The 18414-nt window shown below is 39.1% G+C and overlaps 2 protein-coding genes across 6 annotated transcripts in view; one reads left to right on the top strand and one right to left on the bottom strand.

Annotated features, from left to right (window-relative positions):
- The window catches only part of LOC120556998 (RNA-binding motif, single-stranded-interacting protein 2-like), a 30433-nt gene extending 19455 nt beyond the window's left edge, over positions 1 to 10978 (top strand). For all 4 annotated transcript variants that reach the window (XM_039796986.1, XM_039796985.1, XM_039796988.1 and 1 more), the window contains exons 5-14: positions 189 to 346; positions 484 to 563; positions 689 to 798; positions 983 to 1026; positions 1237 to 1330; positions 1621 to 1671; positions 1932 to 2042; positions 3120 to 3200; positions 6465 to 6552; positions 7224 to 10978. In XM_039796986.1, coding sequence (XP_039652920.1) covers positions 189 to 346; positions 484 to 563; positions 689 to 798; positions 983 to 1026; positions 1237 to 1330; positions 1621 to 1671; positions 1932 to 2042; positions 3120 to 3200; positions 6465 to 6545 — 810 coding nt within the window. In that variant the 3' untranslated portion in view covers positions 6546 to 6552; positions 7224 to 10978. The remainder of the gene's footprint in view (positions 1 to 188; positions 347 to 483; positions 564 to 688; positions 799 to 982; positions 1027 to 1236; positions 1331 to 1620; positions 1672 to 1931; positions 2043 to 3119; positions 3201 to 6464; positions 6553 to 7223) is intronic.
- Positions 10979 to 12992: 2014 nt separating this feature from the next.
- On the bottom strand, positions 12993 to 16747 carry faim2b (Fas apoptotic inhibitory molecule 2b). Of its 2 annotated transcripts, none has more exons than XM_039796983.1 (12): positions 16494 to 16747; positions 15773 to 15818; positions 15315 to 15382; positions 15167 to 15231; positions 14650 to 14703; positions 14499 to 14549; positions 14359 to 14398; positions 14220 to 14257; positions 14036 to 14123; positions 13845 to 13940; positions 13554 to 13607; positions 12993 to 13232 (listed from the first exon to the last, which is right to left on the bottom strand). In XM_039796983.1, exons 1-12 carry the CDS (start codon positions 16506 to 16508, stop codon positions 13083 to 13085), a joined length of 765 nt encoding a protein of 254 aa, XP_039652917.1. In that variant the 5' UTR covers positions 16509 to 16747; the 3' UTR covers positions 12993 to 13082. The 2 variants fall into 2 exon arrangements, with proteins under 2 accessions (XP_039652917.1, XP_039652916.1); XM_039796982.1 differs by having other exon boundaries at positions 15773 to 15821; positions 16494 to 16746.
- Positions 16748 to 18414: the final 1667 nt, after the last annotated feature.

Below are 18414 nucleotides of genomic sequence, written 5' to 3'. Positions count from 1 at the left end.
AGAAGTTAATTGTAGTACTTTGGGTACCAGTGAGTCACCCCACGAGTAGGTATTAATAAAACAATAGTTTCAGATGTCTGCCACTTCTACACCAACATGTATTGGTATTGCAATGAAACAAAAAGAATCACATCTCTACAAAAAAGATCTGTTATGTGAACTGGTTTTCATGTCTACTTCCTGTACAGCAACAAGAGCAGGACCCCACCAACCTCTACATCTCCAACCTACCACTGTCTATGGATGAGCAAGAGCTGGAGAGCATGCTCAAGTCATTTGGCCAGGTCATTTCCACACGCATCCTCCGAGATGCTAACGGGACAAGCCGCGGTGTGGGATTTGCCAGGTCAGACACAATACACTACTCCATGGTGGTGTGTGATGATTTGAGTAAAGTTTGTGCTGTAAATAAAACATAGTATAATCCTAATGTAAACTGCGCTCCACAAGCAAAATTCAATTTTACTTTTGACTGTATTTCAGAATGGAATCCACGGAGAAGTGTGAGGCCATAATTCAGCATTTCAATGGCAAATTCATCAAGACTCCACCAGGAGTGCCTGGTACGTGGAATGTTTTTTTTTTTTGGTATTACAGGAACCTGATATTGTTGGTGCCAGAGCTCAGTGTTTTGTTCCCCACTATGACCACTAAATTCACTCTCTTGTTTGATCTGTTGCTTTCACAGTGCCCACTGAGCCCTTATTATGTAAGTTTGCAGACGGAGGTCAGAAGAAGAGGCAGAACCAGGGGAAGTACCTCCATAATGGAAGGCCCTGGGGTAGAGATGGAGATACGGTAACATGGCCACTTGTAACTCATGATTCTTAAAGGGAACTTCCTGTGTTCACGTTACATTTCCTGTTGGAAATTAAAGCAAGACCATCATTCTCGCTCTGTGCTAGATGACTTTTTTTAGTACAGACTGCACCAGTGTTTATATGACCTCACTGTTTCTAAATCCTGTGTATTGTTTTTCCAGGGAGGAATGACGCTTGCGTATGACCCCACGGCCTTACAAAATGGGTGAGTGGTATTCATGGACTGACTGAAAACAGTCTTAACCCTCCAGGATAATAACTCAAACGTTGTCAAACTGTAGTAAAGTGCTGCCCTCTGCTGGGCATTGCGTGAATACAGAAATGCTTTTAATGCAGCTGGAGACATACTGCAGATTGTTGACATGATGTGGCCGTCTTCATGTTTTCTTCCCGCTTTGCTCCGTCTGTTCTGCAGCTTTTACTCCTCACCCTACAGTCTGGCTCCAAACCGAATGATCGCCCAGACTTCCCTCTCACCCTACATGCATTCTCCTGTCTCATCCTACCAGGTGGGCTATTTCATTTATGTTTATAATTCAAAATACTGACTTTTTAAAATCTACTTTAATGCCAAGACTTCATTTTTCTTTTGCTTTTCTGTGCCAAACTGCTGTTTATGTCCACATTATGTAAGTTAACAGACACTCAGGGAGGACCACAGCCCACAGTACTGATTATATGTGTTCAGGTTCTTATGACCTCTCTCTGCAAACGTACATAATACGGGCTCTGAGGGGACTGTGCAAGCAACAGCAACTCATTCACAAATGAGTTTCATGATGTGTTTCCTGATCTATAGGTACACAACCCGTCCTGGATGCACCATCAGTCATACCTCATGCAGCCAGCTGTGAGTATCACCATCATCTCCTCCTCTCATATACCCCATTTACTCTAAGCCACCAAACAAAGCATAAACGTAAGCAAGAAGCATTCAACATTTTTGGAGGTGGTCTGAGATGCATTCCACCCAAATGTAGAGCTTAACTGTACTCCCCGGCATATTTCTATATGTTTGGCCACTTGTGATGAATCTAAAACACATTCCATTAAAGATAGTGATTCAGACTTAAAAAATGTAAGTTTCTGTGCGTTTCTGTGCATCCACAGGGTACAGTTCTTACCCCAACAATGGATCATGCCATGTCCATCCAGCCCACGTCCATGATGGGACCTCTCGCCCAGCAGCTAAGCCACATGTCCCTGGGCAGCACGGGCACAGTCAGTACCAATCGCACACACACACACACACACACACACACACACACACACACACACACACATACTGCGGATCGGGCCACATTTTTCTGTCCGAACCCGGCCCACATCCGACAGCGCAGTAACCGAACCCGACCCAAGCCCGACAGGCATTAAAGGTCCCATGACATGGTACTCTTTGGATGCTTTTATATAGACCTTAGTGGTCCCCTAATACTGTATCTGAAGTCTCTTTCCCGAAATTCAGCCTTGGTGCAGAATTACAGCCACTAGAGCCAGTCCCACAATGAGCTTTCCTTAGTGGGGGTAGGGTGGGGGTGTGGCCTTGACCAACTGCCACTTTGCTCGTTTGAAAGCCATGATGTCTCTCTCTCACGGGTGGGCCAAATTCTCTGGGCGGGCAAAGCAGAGAAAGGGAAGGTAACCTTGCTCCTTATGACCTCATAAGGAGCAAGATTCCAGATCAGCCCATCTGAGCTTTAATTTTCTCAAAGGCAGAGCCGGATACCCAGGGCTCGGTTTACACCTATCGCCATTTCTAGCCACTGGGGGACCATAGGCAGGCTGGGGGAACTCATATTAATGTTAAAAAACCTCATAAAGTGAAATTTTCATGCAATGGGACCTTTAAGATATTTATGTCTGAGCCCGACCCGAGCCAGACACAGTTAAAATCTCATTTTTTTCTTATACTAATGACACATGTACGTTTGTTTGTGTGGAAAGCCCGCTTTTATTAAGCAACTGTAGGAAGGCATTCGGAAATGTCAACAGATGAGCGCATCAACGCACACAGGGCAACAAGCGCACATTAACAACTACATGATAAGCTGTTTTAAATTTAAAATGTTCAATGCCTTATCGCGCTGATGTGACGATGTATCATTTCTAAATTTCTGTCCGAACCCGTCGGGTCCCGTCGGGCTTGGGTCGGTATCCATCCTCTAACACACACACACACACACACACACTATGGACAAGGCAGAAAATTGTCCCCATACTGGCCTGAAATTCACAAGATCAAATATTCATGTCAAATACTACACACAATTTGTGTTTTCCTCTCTGCCTTCCCTACAGTATATTCCGGCCAACACAACTATGCAGGGGACCTACATCCCCCAGTACACCCCAGTGCCTCCCTCCAGTGTCCCAGTAGAGGTATGAAGCTAGCCTCAACCTCAGCTGCTTATATTTTATATTTCCATGAAGGGGATGACTAGTGATTAAAATTCTTATAGGGATGTATTTACTAAAACTTGACACATCTGTGAGCTTAAAAAGAGCTGTTGCTTTTAGCAGACTAGTTTTTATTCATCTGTATTTTAAAGAGTAGAGAGAGTAGAAGAGGTGACTATTCAAACTGCCAACTGACTGATTTACTGAGCTGAACAGTGTCCATGTGCCCTGAAGGTGTGTGTGATATTTTATGACAGGTAGAAGCTGGCGTAGTAGCTTTGGTGATTCTTGTAATATTCTATAAATACAAAAAAAATTATATTAGAGCAGAAATATCAGTATTGGTTCATGTCCTGTTTTGGAAAGTTTTGTTTATTTTATGATAGGCCAAGGAGGTAGAGTTGGTCTATATTAGCGAAAACGTTTATGAGTTTTTTCTTATTTCTGTAATGGAAGGTTTAGACCTCAGAAAATTACACTTTCCTCCAAATATTTGTATTATAGAAAGTTTCATAATTTACACATTTACATTGTATTTTAGCACCTGCTGATATGCAGAATTAAATTGTGCAAAGATTGTATTTCTGTCTTCCTCGCTTTATCTTTGAATAATTAATAACTTAATTACTTAATGAATGTATTAATATATATTACTTATACTTCCCCCATGTAATTTTCCTCTTGTGAAATAGCTGTGTGCTGTCCAGACAATCGGTCTATATTAGTTTTTTTATTAAACCATTATTCAACTAGAAGAGCCTTTGCCACTGAATGAGGTCAGAATCATTTCTTGGAGACGTTTGGCACAGACTCCACAGTCTGTGTGCAATAGTGCCGTAGCCGGATCCTGGCTGAACGCTCTGCAGGAGGGCGGCTGAGACTGTGGAGAGCCTTGAGTCATTTGTTGGAAGGTGGAGCTCAGTGATAATGGCGGGAGCGCGCGGGATGAGCAATACAGTGAATGACAAAAAAGGGCAGTTTTATGAATGGGAAGAGGCACAGTAGTAAACCAGAAACTCAGGCTGTGATTGGAGGGATGAGATCAAGTGGGATGTAGGAGAGGACTGGGTGGAGTAGAGTGATGGGTGTTAAAGTATAATTGGGTCAATGTCCTTAAATTATAGCACATGGTGAATAAGAGTGTCGCGATTTCAAAATTAAGTCACAATCTCGAACTTCGAATTAAAAAATGGAATCGTCGATGCTGCCACGCCCCCACGTCATGTCCGGTCGGCTTGTCAAGCGGAAAAAAACACCCACGTGTTGAAGTGCTGCGAGTCAAACTCCTAACTTAGCTACAGCCAGTCAAAAGATAGCATGGCAACTGCAGATGCAGGAGACCCATCGACAGAACTTGAACCCTCTCCTCTATCGCTGAAGTCGCCGGTGTGGAAGTATTTTGGATTTCCAGTGAGTGACAACGTTCGATAGCAGTGACAGCACCGTTTGGCTTTGTTATCAATGCCGTTAGCATTGTGGCTAACACTTTTGTTACTTTATTTTTTGACAAATCGTTTCGGCTCTGCTTTCTAACAAGATGTCACTGTGCTAGCCGAGCACCGTTAACCTTTAGAACAGAGCCGCTTCACTACACTTGTTAGATCATGTTTCATTACAGAGTTCTCTGGTGATTTGTGTCGCTGTGTGCTCGTGGTGGGAAATGAATGTAAACAGAGAGCGATGCGTTGTGACGTAGGTCCCCTTCAAGGCCAGGCTGATGTTGGAAGTCCCTCTAGTGGACAGAATATGTAATGTGTATGTGTTGTTACGGCCACAGCAAACAAACACAACTTAGGCTAAATATGACCGCCGAATAATTAAAGTAAATCAAAGTTTATTTATAACTTAACTACAATTAATTAACCAAAACTATGAGAGTCTGGTGGTCTGGCCAAAAAGAGCAAAAGAAGGGATGAAGTCTGAGCCAACCCATCAAGGGCCGTCGGACCCAGAACTTCTCCCCCTAACTTAAAAAGTAGTAACTAACTAACAGAAAGAAAGCCGCGAAAACTAGACTACCAGACCTCCATCCTCAAAACAAGAAAACACAAAAGAAAGACAAAAGTAGATAAAAAAAGAAACAACGCGTTCCGGCATTCCTGTCTCCCAGCCTCTTATGTGTGAATATGTATGTAATGAGAGTAGTGTAGTACATATTAATAACCGGCTGCATTTGAGCATTAAATCTTCGAATATTATTCGAATAATGGCATAGCAACCTGTGCTTTTAAAAAAAAGTAATGTAAAAATCGAGAATCGAATCGAACCGTGACCTTAGAATCAAAAATGTAAGAGAATTGTGAGAATCATGACACCCCTAATGGTGAATGTTAAAGGAACACGCCGACTTATTGGGAATTTAGCTTATTCACCGTAACCCCCAGAGTAAGACAAGTCGATACACACCCTTCTCATCTCCGTGTGTGCTGTAACGCTGTCTGACGGCTCCAGCATTAGCTTAGCCCAGCACAGATCCTGCAGGTAACTGGTTCCAACTAGCCTACTGCTCCGAATTGTGACAAAAGTGACAAAGGCATAACGGATGTTCCTATTTACATGTTGTGATTTGTAGAGTCACAGCGTGTACAAAAACAGCGTAACATGAGACACGCCATCTTCTAACCGTAAAACAAACCAGGAACTATATTCTCAGACAGGCTTGCGCGAGCATTTCACTCCGCCCAAGTACTATATTCTTCCACCTGAGAATATAGTTCCGGTTTGGTTACGGTAAAACGGCTGTGCCTTATTACCTCGTTATTTGCTTGTAATTCGCATTAAATCTACCAATAATAAATAAAAGATATCTTGGCGTTATTTTGTCATGTCGAAACGAGTAGGATTACTGGAACCATTCACCTGCCTGTTCTGTTATAGGCTGATGCCGCTGGAGCCCGTAGATACTACTGCGCATGTAAGATGAGAAGGGTATGTATCGACATCTTCTCTGAGGTTACGTGAATAATCGCTAAGTTAATATCGCCGTATTCTAAGTATCTTTACAGTGAAAGCGTCCCGCAATACGCACTGGCCTTCAGTTTTCTGTTTTTAGTTTTCTGTACTTTGGTTTATCCACTCAAAGACAATAATGTCTCAAAGACATATAATGTCTTGGATTCGGTGGGGAGGGCAGTGGGAAAATACAGGCTGTCTTTTTTGTATCTTTGATAAAAATCGGATTAATTTGCACATTATAATTAATTATCAAGTAGAGTATTCTTTGAAAAAATTGTCCTCCTCTTTTAGGAGAATGGTGGTCAACAGCAACAGGTTGCCATGGAGTCTCCCGCAGAGCACACAAACTACTCGTACCAACACACCAAGTGAAGCTAAGGTAGGACAGTGAAGGTCTCTCTGCTCGGTCTCTGCTCTGTCCTTCTTATTACACAGATGTAGACTGATGCGAGCCTGCCATGGTTGCTGTATCGTAAGAGATTTACACACACAAGTACTACTTAGTCCAGTATATTGACAAAATGCATTCATGTGTTTTATTTAGGGGTGCACGATTCAGGAAATGTCACGATTCAATTCAATATAGATTTTTAGGCTCAAGATTCGATTCAAAATCGATTTTCGATTCAAAACATTATTCTCGATTAATAAAACGATTCACAGTATGTAAATGTAGTTACTTTTCCCATGTGATTGCAGTAGACATACAATAAAAAAAATTATAATTTCTTTGTTTTTTTTTTATTAAAAAAATACATTTTTGGAATTCTATGAATCGATTTTGAATCGTTAGAGCTTGAATCTCGATTTGAATGTGAATCGGTTTTTTTGCACACCCCAAATTTTATTGCTCGGTCCAATCTGAGGAAAACCCCAAACACAGGTTATTTAGCCATTTTACGATTGAACAGTTTCAGAGAACGATGTCTTATGTTAAAATGCCTACTGTGTGTGTGTGTGTGTGTGTGTGTGTGTGTGTGTGTGTGTGTGTGTGTGTGTGTGTGTGTGTGTGTGTGTGTGTGTGTGTGTGTGTGTGTGTGTGTGTTGCAGCTCCCAGCAGGGTGGGGCTGAGAGCACACGATGAATCCAACCAAACAGGATTCAGCTGGAAGAGAACTGTGCTCCATACCATCACCAAGCACCCAGACTTGAACACGGATAATAAAAGGAACGTGTGTGTGTGTGTTTGTTTGTTTGTTTGTCCGTGTGTGTGTGTGTGTGTGTGTGTGTGTGTGTGTGTGTTGTGTGTGTGTCTTTATTTTTTTTTTTTTTAAGAAAAAGGACAACAATTACGTTATTGGACTTTCCTGCTCACATCCTTAAGAGTTGATCAACCAAAGGTGGGAATCTTCTTCACAGAAGCTTTAATCTATTTTGATAACTGAAAAAAGGAACATAACAAGAAGTTTAAAAGGAAACTAAGAAAAAAAAAACTTAAGAGAGGAGGAAAAGACACAGAGCATTATTTTTGTGCACGTAATATAAAAAAATCTTATTTTTAAAAGAAAAACGCATTCTGTACGTTTCAGGGTGATTCAAGGAAAAGTTGAAACACAATGTGTCTTTTTATTTTTTTGTAAAATATGCAAACTTTTATTTTTATTTCCTGATGTTTGTTGTTTGACGTTCTATTTGCAGCAGCGGGGGCAACAATTTGTACAGATTTAAAAACGTTGTGTCGAGTCATTGTAACCGTGGGGAGGCAAACCGTTTAAAGCTACTTCTTCCTGTAACTGCTGCAGAGATTTCTATTCATGCACAGACGATAATAACATTGTTTATAGTTAAGTCTAATTCTTTCTTCTTTTTTTTAAATTAACATTCTTCCATAAGTGAACAAAAGACAATCAATTATTTTTATTTATATTTGAATTATAGTTCTATTTTTTTAGACTTTTTAGATCATTGAAACATACATTTATAGAAAAGAAGTTATTTAATACTGTAGTCTATCAAGACATGAAACTGACCTTAGCCGACGCATTAATGATAAGCTCTAATATTTGGAAAATTCTTCTGTCGTAGTTTGGATTCAGTTCAAGTCCCGTATGCACCATCACAAATGGCACCTGTTCATACTACTAGTCGCCCTGTTTTGTTATATTGTAACTCCATGTTACACCCATGTCCATGAGAAGTGGTTTTAAGCGGTTTTGCTGTGGCAAACCTTCAGGTATCATTAAATTCATCCTCTGTCGAAGGGATGAAGTGAAACGTGCTTTAGATCTGAGCAGTTAAATTACTTACTGAAAGATTATGTGTACAAAGAGCAATGCAGTTACTAAATTAAGATATAGTTTATCAAACGCAATGAGGGAAATCAAATAGAGGACTAACACGATCCCTGAGAATAATTAGTATGAAAGGAAAGGGAGCTGTAAGAAAGTTAAATGTTTCTGTTTTTCTTTTGTTTGTCACTTGAAAACCTTTTTGAGCTAACTTGCCCTATTTTTGATGAATTTATCTTTGAAGTAGAATTTAGCTGTAGGTTTTACCTTTTTTTTTTTTTTTTACAGAGAGTAGATGTTAGATTTTTCTCTGCGTATGGATTGATGCTGTTTTCTTGTGCTTGTTTTCACACAAATTTCTGCTCCAAACCTTGTGTCGTCTGTCCTCATATTGCATCGGGCCTGTTTTTAGAAAGCCTTTAGTAGCGGAGAGTTGAACCAAACAAAGACTTCATTTAGTGCTGATCCAAAAGATTTTTACTGATGCTGCATCAGTGTTGCAGCTCAGAGGATTCTTGAACACAAGCCCTTTTCAGAGTAGAGCTCATGTCACCACATACGGTGCATTCCAATATGTTGAACTTTAATTTATGCAGACATCAAAAACTGTAGATATGTAGATAATAGAAATAATGGTTTCACAAAGGACTGCTCACTAGACCATGGAAGTGCCATTAAAGATGATTATAACAGCCTTTAGTGAGGCAGCAAGTCTGAATGAATTTAGGAGTGATCCAAAATTCAGCAAAAACACTTTTTAGCTAAGCCTTAATGTTTTTTCTCTGAATGAACTGCCTCTCTGATCTCTCATAGGATTGACACTAAGTTGTATATACTACGGAAATGGCAACAGGCTTGTTTGAATGCCATCGAGTTAGTCACCACATCAGTGGAGTTAGCTGGGTTACGGGGAGCTTTTCTTCCCGATCTTCAACCATCCGTGTAAAAACGTCTTTCTTAAGGCTCAAGGTTTGATGATTGGGTTTCTAACTCTTTAAATTTTTTTTTCTTCACATGAACACTTTTTGCCGTGTGTTTCTGTTGTTTTATTTCCACAACCAAAGATGTTGCAGCCACCCATCTTTTATCTCTCTGTCACAGAGCTCTCATTCATAGACGATCATGCGTTGCGTGTAGCTGGATAAAATGCCCTTTTTCTGCTTCTGACAGATTAAGAAAAATTTAAAAGATTGCAGTAAGGGTGAATATTCCACATTATGACCCCAGTTAAAGGCTTTGTGAGAACTTACATGTAAATGATCTGGTTTTGTTGACGTGTGTTAGTTAAGCTGAGTTTCCCTCAGTGTACGTATTGAAGTGTTGGTGCATATTTAAACAGACTCATTATGAACTTCATTGGCCGCAGCAGACACCCAGGAGAAATCCGGAGCTTTTCTGAGGGGGGAGAGTTTGTTTTTTTTCGACACGAGAGCTAATTTTGTAAATAGTCTTTTTTTCCACTTACTCTGTACACCATTTTGTTTGTTTCTTCTTGTGTGTGTTTTTTGTTGTTGATTTTTTAATTGATTTATAACCTGTCCAGATAACACAGTGACTAGCAAGTTTGTCAGATTCAGTGCACCATGAAGGAAAATGTCATGGATATTGTTTATATGTTCAGATAAATGATATTCCATGTATTAGCCATCACTTTTAATACAAAAACAGGATTTTGAAACTATGAAATGACCACTTGTTACAATACAGTGTTTATTTTTTATTTTTTTTTATTTTATTTTTCACAAACAGTGTCAGTAGAGATAATATTACAGGAAGTGATTATTCTCCAAAATGATTGTGCACCATTACAATAATAGAAACTTAAGTTACATTTAAGCTGTGGGAATACACACAACAGTGTGCTCTATAGACAGTACACATTTGAAGAAGAAAAAATCTCCTTGCACCTATTGTTTTGAGTCCACACCAATTTGAAAATGCTCTTTTCGTCCATCCTAATGCAGATTAGATGGCTTATTTCATAGCTTCAAAATGTTTTGCTGCTAAAACAGGATTTCCAAACAGGATGTTAGATGTTGCCCAGTCTGGATTTTCAAAATGTCCCCTTTTAATTTGGTTGATACAGAGTATCCCTCATTTGTTCAGTTTTAGTAACTGCATGATACTAATAAACAGAAATTATTTTTGCTATTGTTTTATTAATGTGCAGTTCAAATAGTTATATTTTACATGATTAAAACTCAGAAATGTTGTCTTAAAGCGACATTTTTGAACATAAAATAATAAAACTTGTTGCTCTACACTGTATGAACCAAGTTTGTGTGAATCCCATTTTGAAAATCTGATGGGCTCATCTCACTCTCTGCTTGTGAACAGTTTTCTTATTTATACAAGAACTCATTTTGTACAGTTTTGTTAAGAGGAAATAGGTTTTGATATTTGGTTATTTTGCAAAGCCACTTGGCTACTTTTGTCTTCCTGTGCCACAGTTGCTAAATTGTCTGTAACTTGTGTTTTTTTATTGATTGAGATAAGGTTTTCCTTCTTTCTTGGTTTTCTCTTTGAATTTTAATATGTCAATTTTTCTTTTCTTTTTTAATAAAAGCCTTGTTTCAATGATTGGGTGAACTGTGTTTTTATGTATCTAATATTTACAGTCAATGGTAACCACGCAGATACCTAACTGATTCTTATCTGTGCACAAAGTTTAAAAGTTGTCCTGCAAGGACATTTGGAATGGAACAGCTGTGAAGAAATTATACTTAATACTTTATTATAATAATCACCATCATAAACATTTCTAATGCTGATGTTCTGATCATCAACTTGTTTACTTGAAATCATTTTCTATCGCATCCCAAAGGCCACATTAAAGTTACAATAGAAATTGCAACTGATGTCTAATAACTAAAGCATGCTGTTAAAGTATGTATGATGCTACAAACACATTTCCCCTATGGTTGGTGTTGTATCTTTGTTTCAAAACACTTGAAGTTAGTTGAAATCCACTAGTTCAGGTTTCGCTCAAACAGTATTTTCCCCAAATAACATCCATGCTCAAACTGAGCTGAAAATGTCATACACACACAGGAAAACATTAAACATTTATGATAATGTGAATTAAAAACAAGTAAAAAACAAACTGTATCTACTGTACATAGCTTGTGAAACAGTCAGTTATTAAAGCAAGCTCAACCTAAAAGTGCAGATTTTCAGATTTTCTTCCTTTTTGGTAGCCTAGACATCTAGACTCACCCTAGCGGTAGCAAATGTAATTTGCAGCCAGGGTCAGTCTAGCAACTCTCCGTTGGCTTGCAAGCTGGAAAAACCAAATTCTGGTCAGGCCAATCACATCGTGTATAGAGTCGGTGGGCGGGCTTAGAGACTTCGAGTTAAGCTTTTCTTTGAGAAAAGAACAAAGAACGACACTGAAGTCATTCTTAAAAAAGGAAGATGTGTTCGGAGTTTTGCCGACCGGATACAGCAAAAGTTTAATCTATCAGCTAGCGTTGCTCTGCCTGGTTGTAGCGCTATCCTATTGCGTGCAGAGGGAATTTGAAAGAAAACCGTTTATCCCGCCCCTCGGATTGAGCCCTGCCAATGGTGAGTTCCCAGACCCAACATCTTGATGTGGGTCTGACTTGTCAGGCTACCTTTTTGGCTCAATGATGGATAAACAGGTCATACTTAACTTACGTTTTTGGTGTGTTGTCCACTTATAAGCATATTGACTGTTTAAACCCACACTGTTGGATGGTGGGGTCACAGTAGACCCTGGAGCAATACAAAGACACATACAGTACACAGAGATGGCCAGAGTGAGTGAACGACTACAGTGAGATATCAGCCAGGTGTAAGCTATGTCAGGGCAGGATAGTATGGACAAAATTACATAAAGGGTAAAAAACTTCAAAATAGTGATTCATGAAAAACTCTATTGCCCTGATGTCATCTTGTTCATGAGGGTAATAAATCCAAGTTGGTTGTTGAGTTTGTTAAAGGAACACGCCGACTTATTGGGAATTTAGCTTATTCACCGTAACCCCCAGAGTAAGACAAGTCGATACACACCATTCTCATCTCCGTGTGTGCTGTAACGCTGTCTGACGGCTCCAGCATTAGCTTAGCCCAGCACAGATCCTGCAGGTAACTGGTTCCAACTAGCCTACTGCTCTGAATTGTGACAAAAGTGACAAAATAACACCAACATGTTCCTATTTACATGTTGTGATTTGTAGAGTCACAGCGTGTACAAAAAAACAACGTAACATGAGACACAGCCATCTTCTATCCGTAAACAAACCGGGACCAATATTCACAGGCGGAAGAATATAGTACTTGGGCGGAGTGATATGCTCGCAGCAAGCCTGTCTGAGAATATAGTTCCCGGTTTGTTTACAGATAGAAGATGGCTGTGTCGCTATTACGTTTTTTTGTACACGCTATTGACTACAAATCACAACATGTAAATAGGCACTGTTGGCGTATTGTCACTTATTTGGAGCAGTAGGATTACTGGAACCATTCACCTGCCTGTTCTGTGATGGGCTGATGCCACTGGAGACGTCAGACAGCATTACCGCACGCACGGAGATGAGAAGGATATGTATCGACTTGTCTTACTCTGGGGGTTACGGTGAATAAGCTAAATTCCCAATAAGTCGCCGTGTTCCTTTAAGAGTTGTGCTGAGAGACAGATGTACAGTATCAGAGAAATGCTTTACTCGCGGCCTCCTCCTATGATCTGTAACAGGAAGCTGAACAGGTAGATAATGTCCAGGTAGAGGCTGAGGGTGGCAAAAATATATTCCTCTGGACTTATGGTGTAGCGCTTGTTCCCCAACAGCATCTGGGTGTCAAATGCCAGGAACTGTGGCAGAAAGAGAGACGGATGGAGAAGAAACAAATGACATTAAATGAGTAAAAAAAAAAAAAAAAAAAACTGTAACACTTTACTTGAAGGTATCTACATAAGAGTGACATGACACTGTCATGACACATGAACCCTAACTCTAACCCTAACTTGTCATGACAAAAACCGAATGACAATGACATAAGCATTGTCATAAACGTTTATGACACGTTCATGACACTGTTATTTCACTCTTATGTAAATACCTTCAAGTAAAGTGTAACCAAAAAAACTAACTTTAGCTGGACAATATTGAGGTTTTCATGATCTGATTCTCACCAGAGTGAAGAGAATGGCTCCTCCCACCGCATAAAGGGCATGTAACCAGGGAACCTGTGATGCAAGATAAAAAGCTTTAGAAAATACTGTTAAGAAGGACAGCAAGATGCTAATTTAAGAAGAAAAAAAGCAGTGCACTGCTTTGCTAGATTATCTGTGAGGCTAATCCCTTCTCGTTAACGCACACCCAAATACAGCCAGCAGCACCTGCGGCTTTAACTCACTGGTGTTTAACTCACCATTAATCACAGCTATTTTAGACTTCTTCTAGAAAGTTGCGCGTGGACTTACGTATCCAAAAGGGACGACAATGGAGAGGGTGATGGCACAGAGAAGCATGACCATGCACATAGAAAACAGGACGCCCTGAAAGGATGTGACGTCAATCTGCAACAGGTGAAAGCAATAAGGGGACGATGGCTTTATTTCACTTGTTTGGTTGATTGCAAGCAGAAGTATTAGTTTAAGCCATTTCTTCTCACCTTGCTCTGGAAGCTGAAGATGGTGACAGAAAGACACACCAGAGATGTGATTCCCAGACACAGAACCACTGATTTGGTGTTGTAAAAGCTGGAGGAAGAGAAGGAAGCTTTTACTCCGGGAAAGGTTTGGATGAGTTGAAATGAGACACCCACAACACACAACTACATCACAATATATATTTACCTCGACACAAATCCCATCATGAAGGCCATGCTCAAAGTCTGAGGGTAAAAATAAAGAAATATCACCACCGTTAGGGTATATGTTGAGTGTGTGAGTAAAGGGCATATTGTATTTTGTTTTCATGCTGGGGAATACTCACAAAGAGAACTAACAAAATGATATTCCAAGGAAACTGCCTCCTGTTTAGATCAGAAAGAAACATAAATTCACAAATGTATATCTACACAGCATTATGTATGCACTTAATATTTGTGTATTTATTTTGCAAAGAAACACTACCTCAGCTCTCCACAGCAGGACAGTGCGATGTAGGTGGCTAAGAACATGAGACTGTCCAAAAACAGAAGGGAAAATTATGATACAAAACTTAGTAAATTAATGTCATAAAACGGTGCCACTATAATGTGAGATATGATGTGTTTTTACTTACTAAGACGCCATGTACAAGCCTGGATGAGTCTGGATATAAAACCTCACAGGTGCGCTGTAGAGACAAACATTAAATTGATTCAATTCATGTTTTAATCAAAGCGGTAAAACGTTAGAGCAGGCATGTCCAAAGTCCTGCCAGATTCCATACGGCCCGCAGCCTCGGTTTGTGAAAGACAAGAGCTAGAGTCATATGTTGTAGGCTTAAATGTTAACAAACCATGCATTACGCATAATAAATCATGTTTAAAATGAACATGAGCTTAAGACGTTTTTTGTTTTTTAGATTTGTTAATGCCTGAGTGGCGTTGATTTGGTTACATTGCCATTTAAAAAGATATTTGTGACAATGAAAATAAGAATTGTTATAGATCAGTGCATTTGTATGTAAATTTTATTGTTTAAAACAAATGTCAGAAGGGACCATTGGCCCCCGGGCATCTTCACATTATCAAATCTGGCTTTTAAAAAGAAAAATTTGGACACCCCTGCTTTAGAGTCACCAAAAGAGTTGTTACCAAAATGAGAAGAGAGCAACAATTGCCACTGTCACGAACAGCTGGACCATGAGAATGGCGTAGACCTGCAGGAAGACATGCATAGTGTCAGAGCAGCGGAAGAGCCACTATGATATTGGTTCACTTGTTTCATATAACGCATTTGTACCTTCCTGATGAAGGTCCGTCTGATGGTCTTGTCGTCCCAGGCGAACTGGGCCTCCATCTCCCCATAGCCTGAAGAAAGAGGAGACGTGTGAGGATTTCTCTGCGTACAAACTGAGGATCAATCACACATGTAGTCTTAAAATGAAACTGCAGTATTATTCAAACAAATGTAGTTACTATGTGGTAGGCAGGTTTGACTTCGAACATGATTTTTGATTATTAAGAGCTGTTCAACCCATATGTGATGTCAAGTCACAACTTGAACGAAGTGCAATATCATTTCGATTAATAATCAAGATTACAAATTGCAGTGAATTAAAAAATGTAATCTTAATAAAAGAAAAATATGCCTACTTTGAATCAAACAAGTATACACTGTGTAGTAGGTCTACATAATAGCCAGTGTTTGAACATTTATAAAATATGGAATATGTTAACCCACAAATTACAAGTTTTTACCTGCAGTTACCTCCTGATAACTGGGGGGCTCATTGTCCTCACCCACCTGCTGGGATAGAAACACCATTTGTAGGGTCATTACCATTTTTAATTAGATGCCTAAAAAGCATAACTGTCTTTACATTCCCTATACAGTTAAAAAAACAAAAAAACAGCCCAGTCCTAATTTAGCTTTCACCTATTGTTTAACTTTGTTTAAGTCTATGACACATTCAATTTTACTGTTAAAGCTGCCTGCAGACAGTTTTCCACAACCGATTTGTCAACATAACAGCCTCCATCTTTGATTAGGTCAAAGGATTAGGATGGATGTGATGGGCCTCCATCTTTTCGTAGCCAGCATAAATAACACTATAGTTGAAGTACAGAGAAACCAACATTCATTAAATGACCTCTTTCACACAATATATGACATTATTTGGTTGAATATTTTTTAATTCTTTATTTTGGAGCCTGGCTCCAAATGTTGACATTAAAATAAATGGCTATCAGAAACAGATGAGCCATATCTCTACAACCCTTACTGAAAGCCAGGGCTTTATACGTTGTGCCTCTCAATGAGTTTTTTTTTTGGCCACATTTCTGGAGAATATTTGTATATATTGCAGCTGAAAATAAAAAAAAAGAAAAATTATAAAAATGTCATTGATCTTTATACTATCACTATACAATGTATTACAAAGCTGTAGTCTAACTGTAAGGCAAGAAATTTAAAACGTACCTTCCCCTTCTTCATGATTTGTTCCCTTTTTGCACCTTTGATTTGCTGATGATGAGGAAGACTATTCTGAAGTCACAGGTAAAATATTGTTCTTGTTTTTGAAATCCAAAAAAATGAAACAATCTCAGCTCCTCTTCTCTCGTTTAATGGGGTTTATGTGGTCCAAAACACTGCAAGTTACAAGCAAAAGATGTTTGTTTGTAGGATAGTTGTTGCTCTGAATGTGTCTCCAGTGTGCGGATTACACTGAAGCTTTATAGACCTCGGTGGTTAATCTCTCTCTAACCCTAAATCCCACGCCACCCCTATCCTCGGCCCAATGAGGTCGCTCTAAAAATGTCCAGGTAGTCTAAAACATTGAGATGAAGCCAGGCCGTACCACTGCTGTTGCTAAACAGGGGTGTCGTTTATGTCTGTCATTGTTGGCACGAATCTTCTCCACAGTGTTCAAGGACAGTTAATCATCCTAAAGTAGTGCTCGCCAGAAAGACTCAAAGGACTTACATTTCTGAATTACATATGCATTACATTACAGTGTGGTCTAGACCTCTATCTGTAAAGTGTCCTGAGATAACTTGTGTTATGATTTTGACACTATAAATACAATTAAATTGAATTGAATGACATAACTGTTTTGCTCCACTTTAGAGGCACAGACTTGGTTAGATATGATGTTTGATAATCAGCATTTGCATCTTTACATCGTATAAGAAATATCATTGAAACATAAACAACAACCCTGCACATGTGAATTTGTTTACATACACTAACGCGTTGACTGACAACATCAATTGTCAAGAGAGCTTATGATGTATGACTTATTAGATAACTTCTTGTGTCTTCTTTATTTTTTTAGCAACAACAGTGAGGTTACTGTATGACATCATGTTTTTGTGTAAGAGACTGGTTTTGTAACAGACGCATCAGACTAATGAGATTGAAGTTAAGAACATTATGGAACAATTTACGCCTTTACAACACAGTAATAAGGAGATTTACCGTAAGGCACTCATCTTTGACCTACTTTTACTAACATTTAACGTGTGATGTGATATTTCATAACGCATTTTGTGTCTGTATAGATCGTAAAGTAAGGTCATGCAAAGGTCTATGGTGCTGGATGTGGTAAGACGGTATTGCTGGTAGTATAGTATGATTTAGTACAGTATAGTATGAGAGGTACGTTACCATATTTTCTTTATTCTGGCAAAATAAATTCATGTTTTCCATCTATTCACTCAGGCAGACAGTCACACAGTAGGCCATACAAAACGATGAGGAAGACAAGAATAAACACATTCTGAAACTAAAGGACCCCTTTCAGGATAGAGAATGTATCAGGGACCCCTTGAAACAATTTTGACAGTCTATTTTATACACTTCTTTAGACGTAGTTATGGGAAAGAACAACACAAGTGAAATGTATTAGAAAGATATTATATGAGTATTAAACATATTTGCAGATTAGAGAGTTATTTGTTAGATTAGAAAGTAATATATGAACTACTATAGATTTAAAAATTTAAATATTTGTTGAACTATGAAGCCTTTTATAAAAAATAAATATCATGATTTAAGGGAATAAATCTGAGAACTTTTCACGGACCCCCTGGCTGAGTGCCACAGACTCTATTTTGGGAATCACTGCAGCAAATGGGAATCATTTCAACAAATTACTTTTAGGTCATTGCATAAGTATGTTCAGTTTAGTAAATTTCCTAAAATCCTTAGTCCATAACATAGATATATATGTATATATCTATGAATCCATAAAACATGTTCAATCAAATGCCTCTGTATACACTTCCTTCTTGTTGCCACCAGATGGCCCCGGCAGACAAGACTAAATTTTATGCTGCAAGAAGTAACCTGTGTCAGACACGTTAGCAGTACTCTTGTCCTATGGCTCTTTTCACCCAGG

This window comes from Perca fluviatilis, chromosome 4 (assembly GCF_010015445.1).
Source record: "Perca fluviatilis chromosome 4, GENO_Pfluv_1.0, whole genome shotgun sequence".
NCBI classification, from domain to species: Eukaryota; Metazoa; Chordata; class Actinopteri; order Perciformes; family Percidae; genus Perca; species Perca fluviatilis.
Note: the sequence above shows the minus strand (reverse complement) of the source record. Positions and strands in the feature narration are given on the sequence as shown.

What these genes read in the sequence shown, in the direction of transcription:
- faim2b (XM_039796982.1), bottom strand. An exon ending in TTATCAGGAGGTAACTGCAG is followed by an intron (nt 15,383 to 15,772) that starts GTAAAAACTTGT and finishes CTCTTTCTTCAG; the next exon opens with GCTATGGGGAGATGGAGGCC. An exon ending in GACGGACCTTCATCAGGAAG is followed by an intron (nt 15,232 to 15,314) that starts GTACAAATGCGT and finishes GTCTTCCTGCAG; the next exon opens with GTCTACGCCATTCTCATGGT.